General features: G+C 44.2%; 1 protein-coding gene across 5 annotated transcripts in view; it reads left to right on the forward strand.

Annotated features, from left to right (window-relative positions):
* grid1a (glutamate receptor, ionotropic, delta 1a) overlaps nt 1-13,949 on the forward strand; it is a 325,765-nt gene that overhangs the window by 54,839 nt on the left and 256,977 nt on the right. Inside the window, exons 1-4 of one of the 5 annotated variants that reach the window (XM_061788918.1) lie at nt 3,213-3,305; nt 3,487-3,556; nt 7,471-8,051; nt 9,016-9,171. In XM_061788918.1, the coding sequence (XP_061644902.1) occupies nt 7,973-8,051; nt 9,016-9,171 (235 nt within the window). In that variant the 5' untranslated portion in view covers nt 3,213-3,305; nt 3,487-3,556; nt 7,471-7,972. Of the gene's footprint in view, nt 1-3,053; nt 3,419-3,486; nt 3,557-7,470; nt 8,052-9,015; nt 9,172-13,949 lie in introns of those variants that run through there. The other 4 variants (XM_061788916.1, XM_061788920.1, XM_061788919.1 and 1 more) reach the window with 4 other exon arrangements.

Raw genomic sequence — 13,949 nt, forward strand, 5'->3', positions numbered from 1 at the left:
ATATCCGTTCTACGCCATTATGCATTCTTTACCGGATGATCTCGATCGATATGGTTGCATAAAGAGAATTGAGAACTTTTTTGAGTAATTAGCTTTTTGACAAAAGGGTAGAAGGGCACCTGCCCCCATTTGGCGTGAACAACAAATGCTGACAACACCTTCCATAATGACAATGCTGACATCACGACCAAGGCCTAGGACAAGGACTATAGACCTGATGTCAAACTCAAAGCCCGGGGGCCAGATCAGGCCCGCCACATCATTTTATGTGCCCCGCAAAAGCAAATCATGAGCGTGAACTTCCATGATTCTTGCTAAAATCTATAGCAACATTTCAAATTTTGATATGTAATAAAAACATAGGTTGAGATTTTGCAAACATTTTTGTTACCAAACTATTATCCTTGAGTTCAGTACCTTACCGCACTTTATTAACCCCCCAGTACTGCAGTGGCTTGTCTTCCCAATAAATTGTGGTCTCTCCAACACATGTCGAATTTCACCCACGTGCTTGGGAGATATTTTTTATGATCCAATGACGCCAAGGTTGACCTTTTTGGCCATAATTCCAAAAAGCATGTTTGGCGCAAACACATCACCAAAAGAACACCAACACCATACCTACAGTGAAGCATTGTGGGAGCTGTTTTTCTTCAACTCGAATTGAGCAAAAGCTTCGGGCTTCTAAACAAATAAATACATCAAAACATGTCAGGAAAAGCCTACTAGAAAAGCTGAACCTTTTCTGTTATTAATGAGAGGCATTTTCAATGGTGGCAGTTCTGTGCTGACTCCCATTTAAAATGAGTTTGAATGTGATTGGTTAATTCTGAACACAGCAGCATCCCAGGTATAAAAGGGTGTGCACACTGGTGCAAACACATTACTTCAGCATTTGATTTTTGCTTCCTGGTCAAAAACAACAACAACAACAACATTTCAGTTGCGTTGTACAGGTTATAGGTCACATTAATGGTGGAAAAGGTTTTCAAATGATTTACCTTGGTCTCATTTTTCATATCACAAATACCTGGCATTTGAACAGGGGTGTGTAGACTTTTTCATCAACGGGTATTTTAAAAAAATGGTCGCTCAAACAGCAGGTGGCACTGTAACTATATTAACTGTGAGACTTTCAAAATGTTGAAAAACAATATTACAAATCAAGATAAAAATGGTTAAATGACACAAAGAGAAAACGATTACAATAGTGAAATGACGAAGAAAACACAAATGTTGTTTTTTTTTAAAAATAATTTAATTTTGAAGCAGCACGATGGCACAGGGAGAATATGCAAACTCCACAAAAGTGGGCCAGAGCTGAGAATCAAACCCAAAGCCTCTTGACTGTGATGCAGACATGAGAACCACCGACGCACCGCGTTGCCCACTGATATTATTGAGATGCTCATTCAAGGTTAGGAGTCTGTATGCATCTGCTTAATTAATGAAGCAGAAGTCTGCGCGAAGTGTATTGTAAAGGTTCAATATTTTTTTTTCTTCTTTTTTTCTGTGTGTCTGTGAAAACTGGACACCTGTCAGCTCTCCGAGTTCTTCCTCCAGGCTGACAGATACATAAAACTTCATCTTGCACTCCTTGGCTCACTTGCGTATTTCTCCACACTATGCTTCTATATTAATCACCCGTTGCATATTTCACCAATTATGTATTTATTTATCTTTTTTGGGGGTGCGGGGGGGGGGGGGGGGGGGGGTGGGCACACAGTCAACAGTTGTCTCATTGAAATTCAGCCCCGGTGATGAAGCTCGTGCTTGTTCTCCCATAACATGATTAATCTATAATGTTACCTCGGGCTGTGTATTTGGAGACGAGAACGCTACTTTTTTCACCTCTGGCTCTGTGCGTGCACACACCTTTCTTGCTATTCCCAGCACATTTGACGTGAATGCATTTTTCTTTTTTTTTCTCAGCAAACACGAAAAAAAAAAAGATGTAACCCCACTCTCCAAATTGGCACCGGGGCTTTTCGTCTAAGTAATCCCGGAAGACGGACAAAGCCGACTGACTGCTGATAGATGCCTCGCTGTGTTCACGTGTAATATGCTTTTAATACGGAAAACTCAATCACGGGACGAGTAGGATTGCAAAATTCCAGGAAATATCAAAGTTGGAAACTTTCCATTGGAATGAATGGGAATGTATGGAAATAAACCTTTAACCTATAAAATTGAAGGTTGCCTCTTAATAGGGGAATACTTTAACATAATCCAGGCTCAAACAAGCAGATTTTGTGCAAATACATTAGTACCTTGCCTTACGGGTTTTTTGCATTACAAGCTGTCACTTGGTCGTTTTTTTGTTTGTTTGTTTGTGCTTTGCTGGCACGGTGAGCGACTGGTTAGCACATCTGCCTCACAGTTCTGGGGACCAGGGTTCAAATCCCGCCCCCCCCTGTGTGGACTTTACATGTTCTCCCCGTGCCTGGGTGGGTTTGTATTACAGTTGTCTGGCGACTTTATTTTACATTATGTTAAACTGTGTCACTCATAGGAGAATGCGCCAAATGAAAGCAGAGTATACACATACCGATAATAGAGCCCAATTTGAGCGTCCCCCCCAAACCCCCATGAGATCAAAGACGGCAAAGGATTGATTGTCATATATTTTTAAATGATCATCCTGAGCGATTGTCCTGTGGTGCGAGGTGTGTTAAGAGTGATTGTCAGATGCAACAATCGTAAATATTAAACCTGTTCCATCAAAAATCCTTTTCAGTGCAAATTCTTTGACTTTGGTGGTGTAGTTTTTCAGATGTTTTGGTCAGATTCTAAATTGTATTCTTTAAGGCTGTTAAACTTTGGAGGTTTTACTCTAAATGGAATCGAACCCTTATTAACATCACACTACCTGTTGGTATACTGTGCTGCTATTGCTATTCTGTTTGCTTCTATACCTGCAATTTATGCTTTTTTTAAAAAAAAATTTTTTCCTGTAACTTGTTAGCATTTTTCTTTTTTTCCCCGGTAACCTTTTACTTCTTAAAAAGTAATCCTTTCTTAATTTGACTTTTGAACATTTTCTTGTTTTTGTCACATTTCAGTTTCATTGTTTTACCTGCGTGTTCTCAGTGTTTTTCCATTCACCTCTGCCAGTCAGCCACGCCCACCTCATTAGCCACTCTGCTCACCTGGGCCCTCAGGTGCTTCAAATCAGCAATTAGCCGCCACACTATTTTAGCCTCTCCTGAGCACGCGCTCGTCTTTCGCCGTCATGCAAGAGTCTCCAGCACGCTACTTTGGATTGTTCTCTCGTTGTCGAGTCTGCCTGCCTCGCCGTTTTCCTGGTAATCACCTCAGCCTTCTGTCCCCGACTGAGAGTTCTACCTTGGAACCTCGCTGTTTCCTGTTTGCCTGTCCCCGGTGCCCGCTTGGTGCTGCGCTGCAACGACATCGCAGCGTGCGTTTTCCTGTTGTGATAGCAATGAATTGCGGAACATTTTAATGTTTTAATGTCCTAATGTCCAGGCCCCGGGACCCTTCCCCAGTCCAGAGAGGTTCTTGGCCTGCACTGGAACTGGCACAATGAACATTACAGGTCATTATTACAGACCACTGAGTCTCTTTTTCCCTAGTACTTTTCCTTTTTACTTCATTTTTTTCTAGTCTATCTATACTATTGCTTTACTGTATGGTTTCTTTTCTAATGTTGATTTTATTTTCTGTCATCGATGTATTCTATGCTACTCCATCTTGCTATTGTTATAGGTCTAATGCTGTCCTCCTACTGTAATTAGCGGTGGCCTAACCTTTCTTTGCTTGTCAAATCCTAGCACCGCGCGCAGGATTAACGCAACAGTCGCCTGCAGTCGTTCACCGTCGGCGCGGGAAGAATTACGCTTGTTCCAATTCCGTTCATCTTGTGCGTCGTGGCACTAAAATAGCAACGCTAAGCAATGAGGTCAGAAAGCAGCTACACTGGTGGCGAGACGTGTATATTACCCCTGTAAACATTCCAGAGTGCCCGGCCTCCAGCTATATGTCGGGATAATTGAAAGCGGGGGATGGTACTTCCTTTAAATGAACAGTGTAGATGGTAAAGGCGGCGTCACATGGGCGGAGTGAATCACGGCGTAACGTTTGGAAGCCGCTGCGAGAAATAAATAAAGGGGGGCGGCGAGGGGCGTATCTGACAAGAATAGACTATTAATGAGTGGCTAATCCAATAGTGCTACTCATCTGTGACTAACAGCTTGGCTTTGATTCCTTGTGGCATCCTCTCATCATTTAGATCCACTTTTTGGGTCGTTAAGAACGCTCTAATCTGCCATTACCGCCGTAAGACTAGCGTTGACACCAATCAGTGTAAAAATAAAGTGCAGAGGTGTACCAGTTCCACACGGAGCATATTGGGTAAGGGACAGGAAGTGTAACTGCATTGTGCGCGAGCCACACATCTACTCTGTAAACAAACACAGTGGTGCCTAACCTCTGGCGAGCGGATTTTGTAGCTAGCGAGATACTTTTGGAGGTGTCAAAGCTACAGCAAATGCCATTGGTGTTTTTATAGCATCATAGCTTGCACTGCTCAAACTGTTCTTTTTTTTTTTTTTTTTTTTTTTAATGCACAAGACAAACTAAAGTTGCACTTTCCTATGAGTCGTTAATGTTTAAAATATTAACTGCTACACAGCTAATTGTTATAACTACCTGTAAAAATGGCTTTTTGAGGGCTTCAACATACTAAAAACTTTTGAGGGTCCTGAATGCAAACCTCAATTAGAAGTAACTCTCTAGCACCCCCAGCAAAATGGGGAAATCCCCCAAACTAAATTCAGTCGGCATGTTTAGCATGACGGGATGCCTGCAAAATCCACAAGAACGCGTAACTGAAAACAAACAATTAGCCTGTGATTGTCAACAAATTAGTTTTAATTTTTTAATTTTTTTATTTTTGTAATTTATTTATTTTTGGTAACATAATGATGTTGTAATGATTTGAGCCGTTCATTATGTTATTAACTTAGAATGTTCGGTGCGTCTGCCTCACAATCAGGAAGTCTGGGTTTGAATCTCGAGAGCATCTATGCTAGTGAGGGTACTTCAATTTTCTTGACATTCATGTTAGGTTAATTGAAGACTAAATTGTCCATGGTGTGAGTGTGCGAATGCTTGTCTATGTGCCCTGTGATTGGCTGGTTATCAGCTCAACCTGTATCTGTGGGGCCTGCAATTGCCCCCAGACCGGACTTTAGACACCCCCTCGAACTAAATAACACGCTATCGGTGTATTTCTATCATGTTAAATCTGCTTATTAATGCATGGGAGCCGGCCACGCGGGCCAACTCATGGAGCAACAGGAGACATGCGGTTTCTCTCCTGCGTCTTCATAAATAATTCTCCAGGATAAATATTTGAACGGGTAACTTCTTTCTCCGCGTGCAGGCTCGATTTTGTCTGTTTGTGTGTGTGTGCGCGCGTGTGTGTGTGTGAGAGAGAGAGAATATATATATATATATATATATATATATATATATATATATATATATATGCAGCAATAAGGATGATATTGCCAGTACATTGTTGCAGCTGACCTCTGTTCGCTGGACACATCATTAGGTACAGGCAGTGAGATTTATGAAAACAATAAAGCTCAGTTATGAGGTATTAAGTGAACAATAGGTTTGTTATTGTGGTTGTTGTGTACTGCATCACAGTGAGAGCTAACGCGCAGTAGAAAATCCAAATCCTGGCAGGGGTATATTGTCGTCATCTACAGATGGGGTGGGTGAATAAGAGCTGAACTGGACATAAAAGGGATGGATGACAACATTGATTATTAAGGTTTAATCATAATTAATGATTAAAATATTTTCAAATGTGCATGTACAATTGTTTACAAATTTTTTAATTTCAATATTTACAATAAAACAGTTACCTGGTTATTTAATGACAAATGACTGGTATAGATGAATAAATACACTTCCATTAACCAAAGTTTTGAGGGGTGGAGAACTGCTAAATTAATGCAACAAATACTCCAGAACTTTTGTTGTTTTAAATGCTCGGTGGGCCGGCTTGGGGAAAACGGTGCTAACCGCAAGTGGCCCACGGACCGTACTTTGACTGGCCTGGTCTCCAGTCACGCATTGGCCCGTTTCGAGTTGAACCCATTATTGATTCTTATCCGTGTAGCCAATGTTATACTGATGTCGTGTTTTGCAGCGTATTTCCATTTTCTGTAGCTCTTGTCCTTAACAACTGGAGCCTATCTCAGATGATTTATTATTTTATTCCCCCCCCCCCCCCCCCCCTCCTTGTTTCAGTTATTCTTATGCAAATGTTCATCACGTGTGCACGGCAACCTTTACACGCGAGGTGCCAGAGAATAATGTCACCGGCATATTGCTTCATAAGTCTATGGAACTAATATGATCTTATCCTCCTCTGCTGGTACGTAAAGAATCTTGGTCACATCAAACCCAAATCTCCAGGTTGATCTGTCATGATCGATCCATGTGCAGCTGCAATTTGCGGGTAACAAACAAACGGTCTAATCGTTTATTTCTGTCGTCTCACTGTTGGGAGGCATCATCGCTCATGAAGCGATGATGGGGGGAGGGGGGGGGGGGGACGCTTTTAGAATATTCGTACTAAATCCAGCTGGCGCCTAGGGAATGTTTTTTAAATTTTCAAAGGCGGCGTGCTAAAATAGCTCCCCTGCTCACCTTTTCTAGGCTATTTTTGTCAGCACATTAGAAACACAAGAAGCTATTAAGTTGCCAAGTGGCGGCAGTCTTTTTTTCTTTTTTTAAACAACTTTGCATGTTTACTGCATTGGAAAAAAAAAATAGTGGAAAATGATTGAAAAACCAATGATTCCATACGATTACGTTTTTCAATGAAATCAAAAGGATGATAAGTATATGATAATGGGATGTTTTTTTTTTTTTTTTTTTTTTTTTTTTAAAGGAGCTTCTTGGCCATCCAGTATCGACGAGGTCGCTGCAACTTTACCCCACTTAACCGAACAATTAAGAGATATTTCCGTTCTCGTCACAAACACGAGAAATATCCTTTAATTGTAAGGCTACGTGGGTCCGCTCTTTTTCCACGAGTCTTCTTTCGCTGAAATAAATATTCAGGACAAAAAAAAAAAAATAGATCCAATTCGAGTAAATGCATCGATGGTTAAAAAGGTGGGCAATTAAGTTTTCTGTCATGCGTCTCCGCTTTGTGTGGACGTTCCCGGTCCACTGGCCGAGGATTGTTGCATCTGTGCCTCTTCTCTCCCTCTTTTTCTTCTGTTGCAACTTCTCCAAAAGTCACCAGTCCACTCGCGCGTTTTGTCCTGCCGTCCTCGCGGTGTCCGCGGGCGTCTGTCACGCCACGCGCGTCTGGTCACGGCGCAACACAACTGGCGCGCGTGCGTCGTCTCCCCCCCACCCCGCACACCCCCCACCCCCCCCCCAGTAGTGTCACGTTGTGCGTCTTTCTCCAGCTCCTTGCAGTCTTTTTCTAGTCCGCTCGTCGGGACAAGCGAGCTGCAGTCACGTGATCCGCACAAGACCGTGGAGTGGAGTTTCTCGCCCCCACCTCAATAATAATTTGGAAGCGTGCGTGTGTGTGTGTGTGTGTGCGCGCGTGCGCGCGATCCTCCTCCTCCATCCTCCTCATCCTCCCGCATCTTCCTCTCCTCCTTCTCCTCACCGGCTGCTGGAGGAGGGCTCGCATGCATGTCCAAGCCGACCCCCTCCCCTCCTTCTCCGTGGAACTCTTCATTGCTGTTGCTGCTTCTAGCGGCTCTGGACGTCTAGCCGTGGTTTTTATTTTTTTTTTAAATTTGCTTTTTTAAAATTTTTGTAGTGGGTCGCTCCATCCGTTTGGACCACTCGGACTATATTAAGGAGGGCACATCAGTAGAGCTTCTAACCCCTTTTTTTGGTTTTTTTTTTTTTTTTTTTTTTTTTGTTTAAATTTTTGGATGAGCTGCTTGTGCTGCTGCATGCCGCCATGGAGCCGCTGCTGGTCTGCCTCTCCTTGTGGATATTGCAATGCAACTCGGCCGAAGGGGACTCCATCATACACATCGGTAAGCCGCGCGCACATGCAGGTGAAAATAAGCGCTTGCAGCGGTTTTCGCTTTGCGCAATTCTCCGTTGATATTTCGGCGTTGAATTCGTCTCTCCGAGGCTGAAAAGTTATTGCCTGCCTCCCCTGGTTCTTGATTATCACAGCCGTCCACCTTGTTTTTTGCTGCATATGTCACACGCGCGTCCAAATGCGGGAGTCTCGTCTTTCAACCCGCATATCTCTAGATAAACGCACGTTTAGAACAAGAAGCAACTGTTTTCTGTCGGGCTGGTGGTTTGAAATAGCCAAAAAATGGATGAGGCGTAGCTCCCGTCTTTATGCCGGCAAGCCTCAACTTCCACCGGGACGTGATTGTCATGTCAATAAAGAGCAGCGAGGGAGGACGTCAGTGGACTTTTTAGCAATGCAGAACGCATAGAGAGCCTCTTTGTGCGCCGCACACCGGTTCTGCCCCCCTCACACCAAGAACGGGCAAGGCTCCCCTCTAACCTCACCTCCTCCGCATACGTTTAGCTGCATGGTGTTGCAGTGTTAAATCACCAAACATGTTAGCTGTGCTGTGCGCATGCAGCAATGCCTCTCACCATTTTTGCTGCTGCTGCAACAGTCTGGGCCAGCAGCAGGTGCTCCGTCATCAGCTTTTAGTGCAGCACTGGGACTCCATCCAAGTCCTATTGGCTGATGCACGTCAGCGGGCACCAAATATACTTCTCCTTTCCGGAAAAGCGTTGATATATGCCTCGTCTGACGGCGACTCCTTAAAGAGACAAGCGGGGTGGACTTTTATTTGGTTTGCATTACACGCACACACGCAGCTCAATTGTTGGACCGCTTGTGGTGTTGTCCACGGTTCTGCAATGACTGGGCAGTACTTCCACTTGGAAACAACAGCGAAGGCTCTCTCAAACTAAAATGGTGGCGTTCTGGTTCTCCCATCAACCCCCGTTTTGGTTACTCCACAGGTGCCATATTCGAGGAGAACGCCGTGAGGGATGACGAGATTTTCCAGCTGGCCATCTCGGACCTGAGTCTGAACGATGACATCCTGCAAAGTGAGAAGATCACCCACTCGGTCAAACTCATTGAGCCCAACAACCCCTTCCAGGCCGTGCAGGAAGGTAGGCACGTTGGCGTTTATGACGTTTCCTAAATGTTGCTGGATCGTGTCGGTGGAAGAAAGACTGAAGGCCGCAGGGTTGGGAGGAAGGGTCACAGAAGGAAGAGGGGATGGGTGAAAGAGGGCTAGAAGGAAGACATGTTTGGAGGAAGGAAGGCTGAGGGAATTGCTGCAGAGAAGAAAGAATCATGGAAAGCTGGAAGGTACAGAGGAAGGAATGAAGGAGGGAAGGAAAGCGTGGTAGAAGAATTAAGGAAAACAGGGCGCATGGGAGGGAAGTAGAGGGGAAGAATGGAGGGAAGAGGTTGGGAAGGGAGGAAGCATGATGGAAGGACAACAAAAAGATGGATAGAAGGCGAGGTTTGTAGGAAGGAAGGGTGGAAGGAATAAAGGATGGCAGAAAAGCAGAAAGAGGAGGAAAACAATTGAAAGGTGACAAAGAAGGAAAAGGGTGGAGGGCAAGGCAAAATGTTTGCAGGAAGTCTTGACAGAGGAAGGGGGAAGGAAAGGGGTGCAAAGAAGGCACAAGATGAGGGAGGAAGGAAGTGGGTAGGAGGCAAGGGTGCAGGAATAGAAGGGAAGAGGCAGGAAGTTTGGGAAGGACAACAGGAAAGAGTGGTGAAGGAAGTAATGAAGGAAATAAGACGGGAAGGACAAGAGTATGAAAGAAGGGAAGCAGAAAGGTGGAAGGAAGGATAAGGGAGGCAAGGAATGAGGGGGGTGGAGTAAAACCTGGAAAAGACAGATGGACAAATTCAAGGGAGGAAGGAGAAGTAGGAGAGGGGGCATAAAAAGACTTTAGGATGGGAAGGTAGGAGGAGGAAAGGACCAGAAGGCAGATGGAGAGACAGAGAGACGAAGTCGTAGTTGAGCAAGGCGGAAAGGTCGGAAGAACGGGAAGGCAGAAGCATTGAAAGGAGGACAACGGATGCCTGGAAGGCAGAAGGGAAGGAGAAGAAATGAGTGAGGGATGAGATATGGACTGGAAAAGATTTTGGATGTTGTCGGAGGTTAGGTAGGTAAAGTAGGAGGAAGGAACAGGGTGCAAGGAAGGAAGGAAAATGAGGGAGGGAGGAAGGATAGGGAGGAAGACTGATGGTGAGGCAGAGGCGTAGAAGGGATAAAGTGATGGACAGGGAAGAAAGGTGGGAAGGAATGAAAAGGAAGAAAGTCTTCTCCCTGTGTGCGCGCGCCAGCGGTGTCTTCTGCCGACGCGAAGCTAGGTGGAAGCAGTGAGTCACATGACCACAGCTTCAGATAACTGACGAATACAAGCCGATCGAAAGACCGCTTAAGCAAAATGTCTTCAGCTTTCATCTTATTTGATCAACTTGCTGCACATGTATTAGCCCCCCCCCCCCCCACCCCCCATCTTTATGTCTGCTCAGCTTTGTTTCACACACGTCCGCTCCCAACACGCAACACTCTAGCCAAGGTTACGCCTCCCACCGGTGCAGGAGAAGTGGCCTAATGTTTGCAATTAAAAAAAAAAAATAATAATAAAAAAAAAAAAAAAATCCTCTGCTAAATGAATCATTAAGGCTTTTAATGACTTCCCTGGGACCTTTAAAGTCTGCGCGCCGGCTTGTCCTTTTCGTCCCCCTTGGCAGACGCACAGACCCCAGCGACTCGTTGCGATTCCTGGTTGTCGCCATTCACAAGGCTGCGTTGCGACTTTACGAATTGCTTTTGCGGAACACGTGGAATCGACCGCGATTGAAGTTTGCTGCATAAAACAAAAGGTACAGTACATGCTGGCTGCTGTCACACGGAAACGTGCAGCAATAACACAGCTCAATTTAGATAGGGTGGTGTTTAAATTAGTAGGAAATGTAGCCTGGGTCGTCACCGGCGTTTAGTAGATAATCCGTTTTCCGTGAGCTATGCTGAAAATGAAATACTTGGTCATGAAAAGTCTCTGCAATGAAAGTTACCTTTTCTTCATGAAAGCTACAGTTTGCCATAAATGCTTTATACTGTCATGAAATATCTATTATGTCATGAAAACTATATTGCATCATAAAAATGCTGTTTCGCAGAAGGTTGAAGGGGTTTTGATTCAGTAATGTTATTTTTTTTCTATATTCATTACCAAGCCAGTCTTCCACGAATTACTTTTTGTACATGATCCAACAAATTTGTATCCTTTGAGGGGCAGAGCGACTCTGCATTTGTTGTTTATGCAAATGTCTTGGGCCACTATTGGATATGTTGTTCCAGCGACATGCAGAATATAACCAGAATGTCCCAGAGTGGAGACCCCTGCTAAGGTGAAATGGTTAAGCTGACTGTGCCATTGTGATTCTGTGAGGTGTGGGTGTGCTGCACCAGGCAAGCGTGACAATTTATAATTATCTTTTTTTTTTTTTAAACATTCATACAGTAGTTTGAAAGTAGTAAAGGCATATATATATATATTATTATTTTTGTTTTTTAGGGGGGGGGGGTCTCGTCTTGCAAACAGTGCCTCTGTGAAAATGACTGTTCTGGAAAAATAATACATAGGGCAAGTCTTAATGTAACTTAAAGTGCGTACTTCAAAGATAATTTGTCACCGATACTGATTCGTGGCCTATTTCCTGTGATGACTCTCACCGTTGGGAGCCTTGATTGACTAGCCATCTTAATTACAGCTCCGACTGCTTTGGAGTTGTAAAAACGGCAGGAAGTGTGTGACGGGGCGGGGGATCGACGGGTACCCCACCCTTGGACCCCTTCGCATGGTGTTGAGTGGCAAGCGTGATACGTTGACCTTTCTCTTTGCTCTTTCGTCGGCCGCCCTCCCGCCGTGAGTGGCAGTTGGGACCCCATCGCGGCAAAAAGCGAGGGGAGGTCTCGGAATGACGATGAGATCATTGAGGAAGTGAGCGCCGGATGGGAAGGAGTTGAATAAACATGAGTGGACACGGGAGTTAAGAAGGGTGCTGATGAGGAAAATGTGCTTGCCAAGTGAGGGGGTGGACTTGCAGTGTCACGTTTGTCCTTACATGGCTCCCTCGTGTCCTTGCCTGCAAACTTTGAAGTCCTCTTGTGACCCACCGGAGGATGACTAAACGCACATTTACCACGAAAACCGACAAGATATTTTCATCCAACAGCTGTCATGGCGACCGTCGCTCGTTGTAATCGTTGCTCGTTACGTCGCACTACCGTAATCCTCAGTCGGACTCCCGCATTCACCTATTTTGTTGTCAATTTAAAAAAAAGTTTTTTTTGTTTGTGCTCCTGCTAAAATGAATAAAGAGTGCATCAAGATGCTGCGAAGCCAGGTCTAAAAGTATTTATTGATGTCAAGGAAGTAAAGTGAACCCCCACATATGTGGTTTGACATTCACAAATTTACATTTTTAAAAATTTGGAACCGTTCCTGTCATCCACTGGAAAAAGTCATCATGTTTTTGTGCTCAGGTTAAAGCCATGTCTCAAAAATATCGCTCGGCGCCAACTTGGGGCCAAGGAGTAATGTTGACCATAGCAGAGAAGTTTCTTTCATTCAGGCCATAACCTTGTCTAATAGAATTTAAAAAGGGCTTTACCGCATTTATTGGCAATTATCTTGTGGCATTTATTAGCAATTCCAAATCTTTTTGGGCTTGCATCCATTCAATTACTGTGGGGTGTGGAAAAAAAACATCTAGGGCTCATAAACTCAAGACAATAAAAGCCATTTTTACTCACGGAGGGACCACTTCATAGATTGCACCGGTGTTTGCCTAACTTTGCTGAGCCAAGGCACAACATTTTACATTAAAAATAAATCACACGGTAATGGTAATCTGTGAAACCAACAACACGCAGGGCAGCTCTGCTTACCTTTTAGCTTTGACATAGTAGCAGGAAAGTCACACCTGTGCAGGACAGACTCCGGCCGTTGCTTGAAAGTGGCTCTGGATCTTCGCCCAGCCTAGCTTATGTCATCGGCAGACCAACTCATTTTGGGGTCAGTTATGTAAAGCTATAGGGAAATTAACAATTCATTAAACCTAGTTTTCTGTACTACGTCATCTATGATTGGTTTGGGGGGAAGCCGCACCTTTCGTGTGTCTGCTTTCAGGACAGTACAGAATACCAAAGCCGAACAATACTAATGTGGATCAAATCTTACCCCCACCCCCCTGCAGATTCTCACATCCTGTATTTTGTCCTTTTAAGAATCATTCATAATTCACTGGAAAATTTGGGAAAATGGAGTGAAAACAGCCTACAGTATGTTGCACTGTTGAGAAAACAAGTTGGCCCTTTGCGTAAATACCAATGGGGGACTTACAGTCACTCAATATTCTTCATCGGCAGCGTAGTAGTTTGCACACATGCCTCACGGTCAGGAGATCCGGGTAGCTTCACACCACATTCCAAAACCCTTGTTAGGTTCCTTTAAGACTAAATTGTCTATAGGTTTGAGTGTAAATACTTGTCTTTATGCTATTGACTGGCAATCAGTCCAAGGTGGACTTTCCCAAAATCAGCTGGGATAGGGTCCATTTGGGCTCCTTGGTGGAAGTAATAGCATCCTATATATGCAACAACATTCTTGCAGGCTAAGTAGAGCACCTGACTCAAAAGACAAAGTGGTTTACTTCCATTCCGAGTACCGGATCATTTGAATAATTGATAGCCATCAGAGTAAAATGCGAGGTACACACCTGGGGGGCAGACCGGGCCGAAATAAAATACATCACACTAGTGTGCAACTTGTGTTCTCGTTCGGGAGGCTGCGCAGGAATGTGCTTGACTCATCGCTGCGACGAAGCCAACATTTGTCTTTTTTACGGTCTTAGC

The sequence above is a fragment of the Phyllopteryx taeniolatus genome, chromosome 11, assembly GCF_024500385.1.
Source record: "Phyllopteryx taeniolatus isolate TA_2022b chromosome 11, UOR_Ptae_1.2, whole genome shotgun sequence".
Lineage (NCBI taxonomy): Eukaryota > Metazoa > Chordata > Actinopteri > Syngnathiformes > Syngnathidae > Phyllopteryx > Phyllopteryx taeniolatus.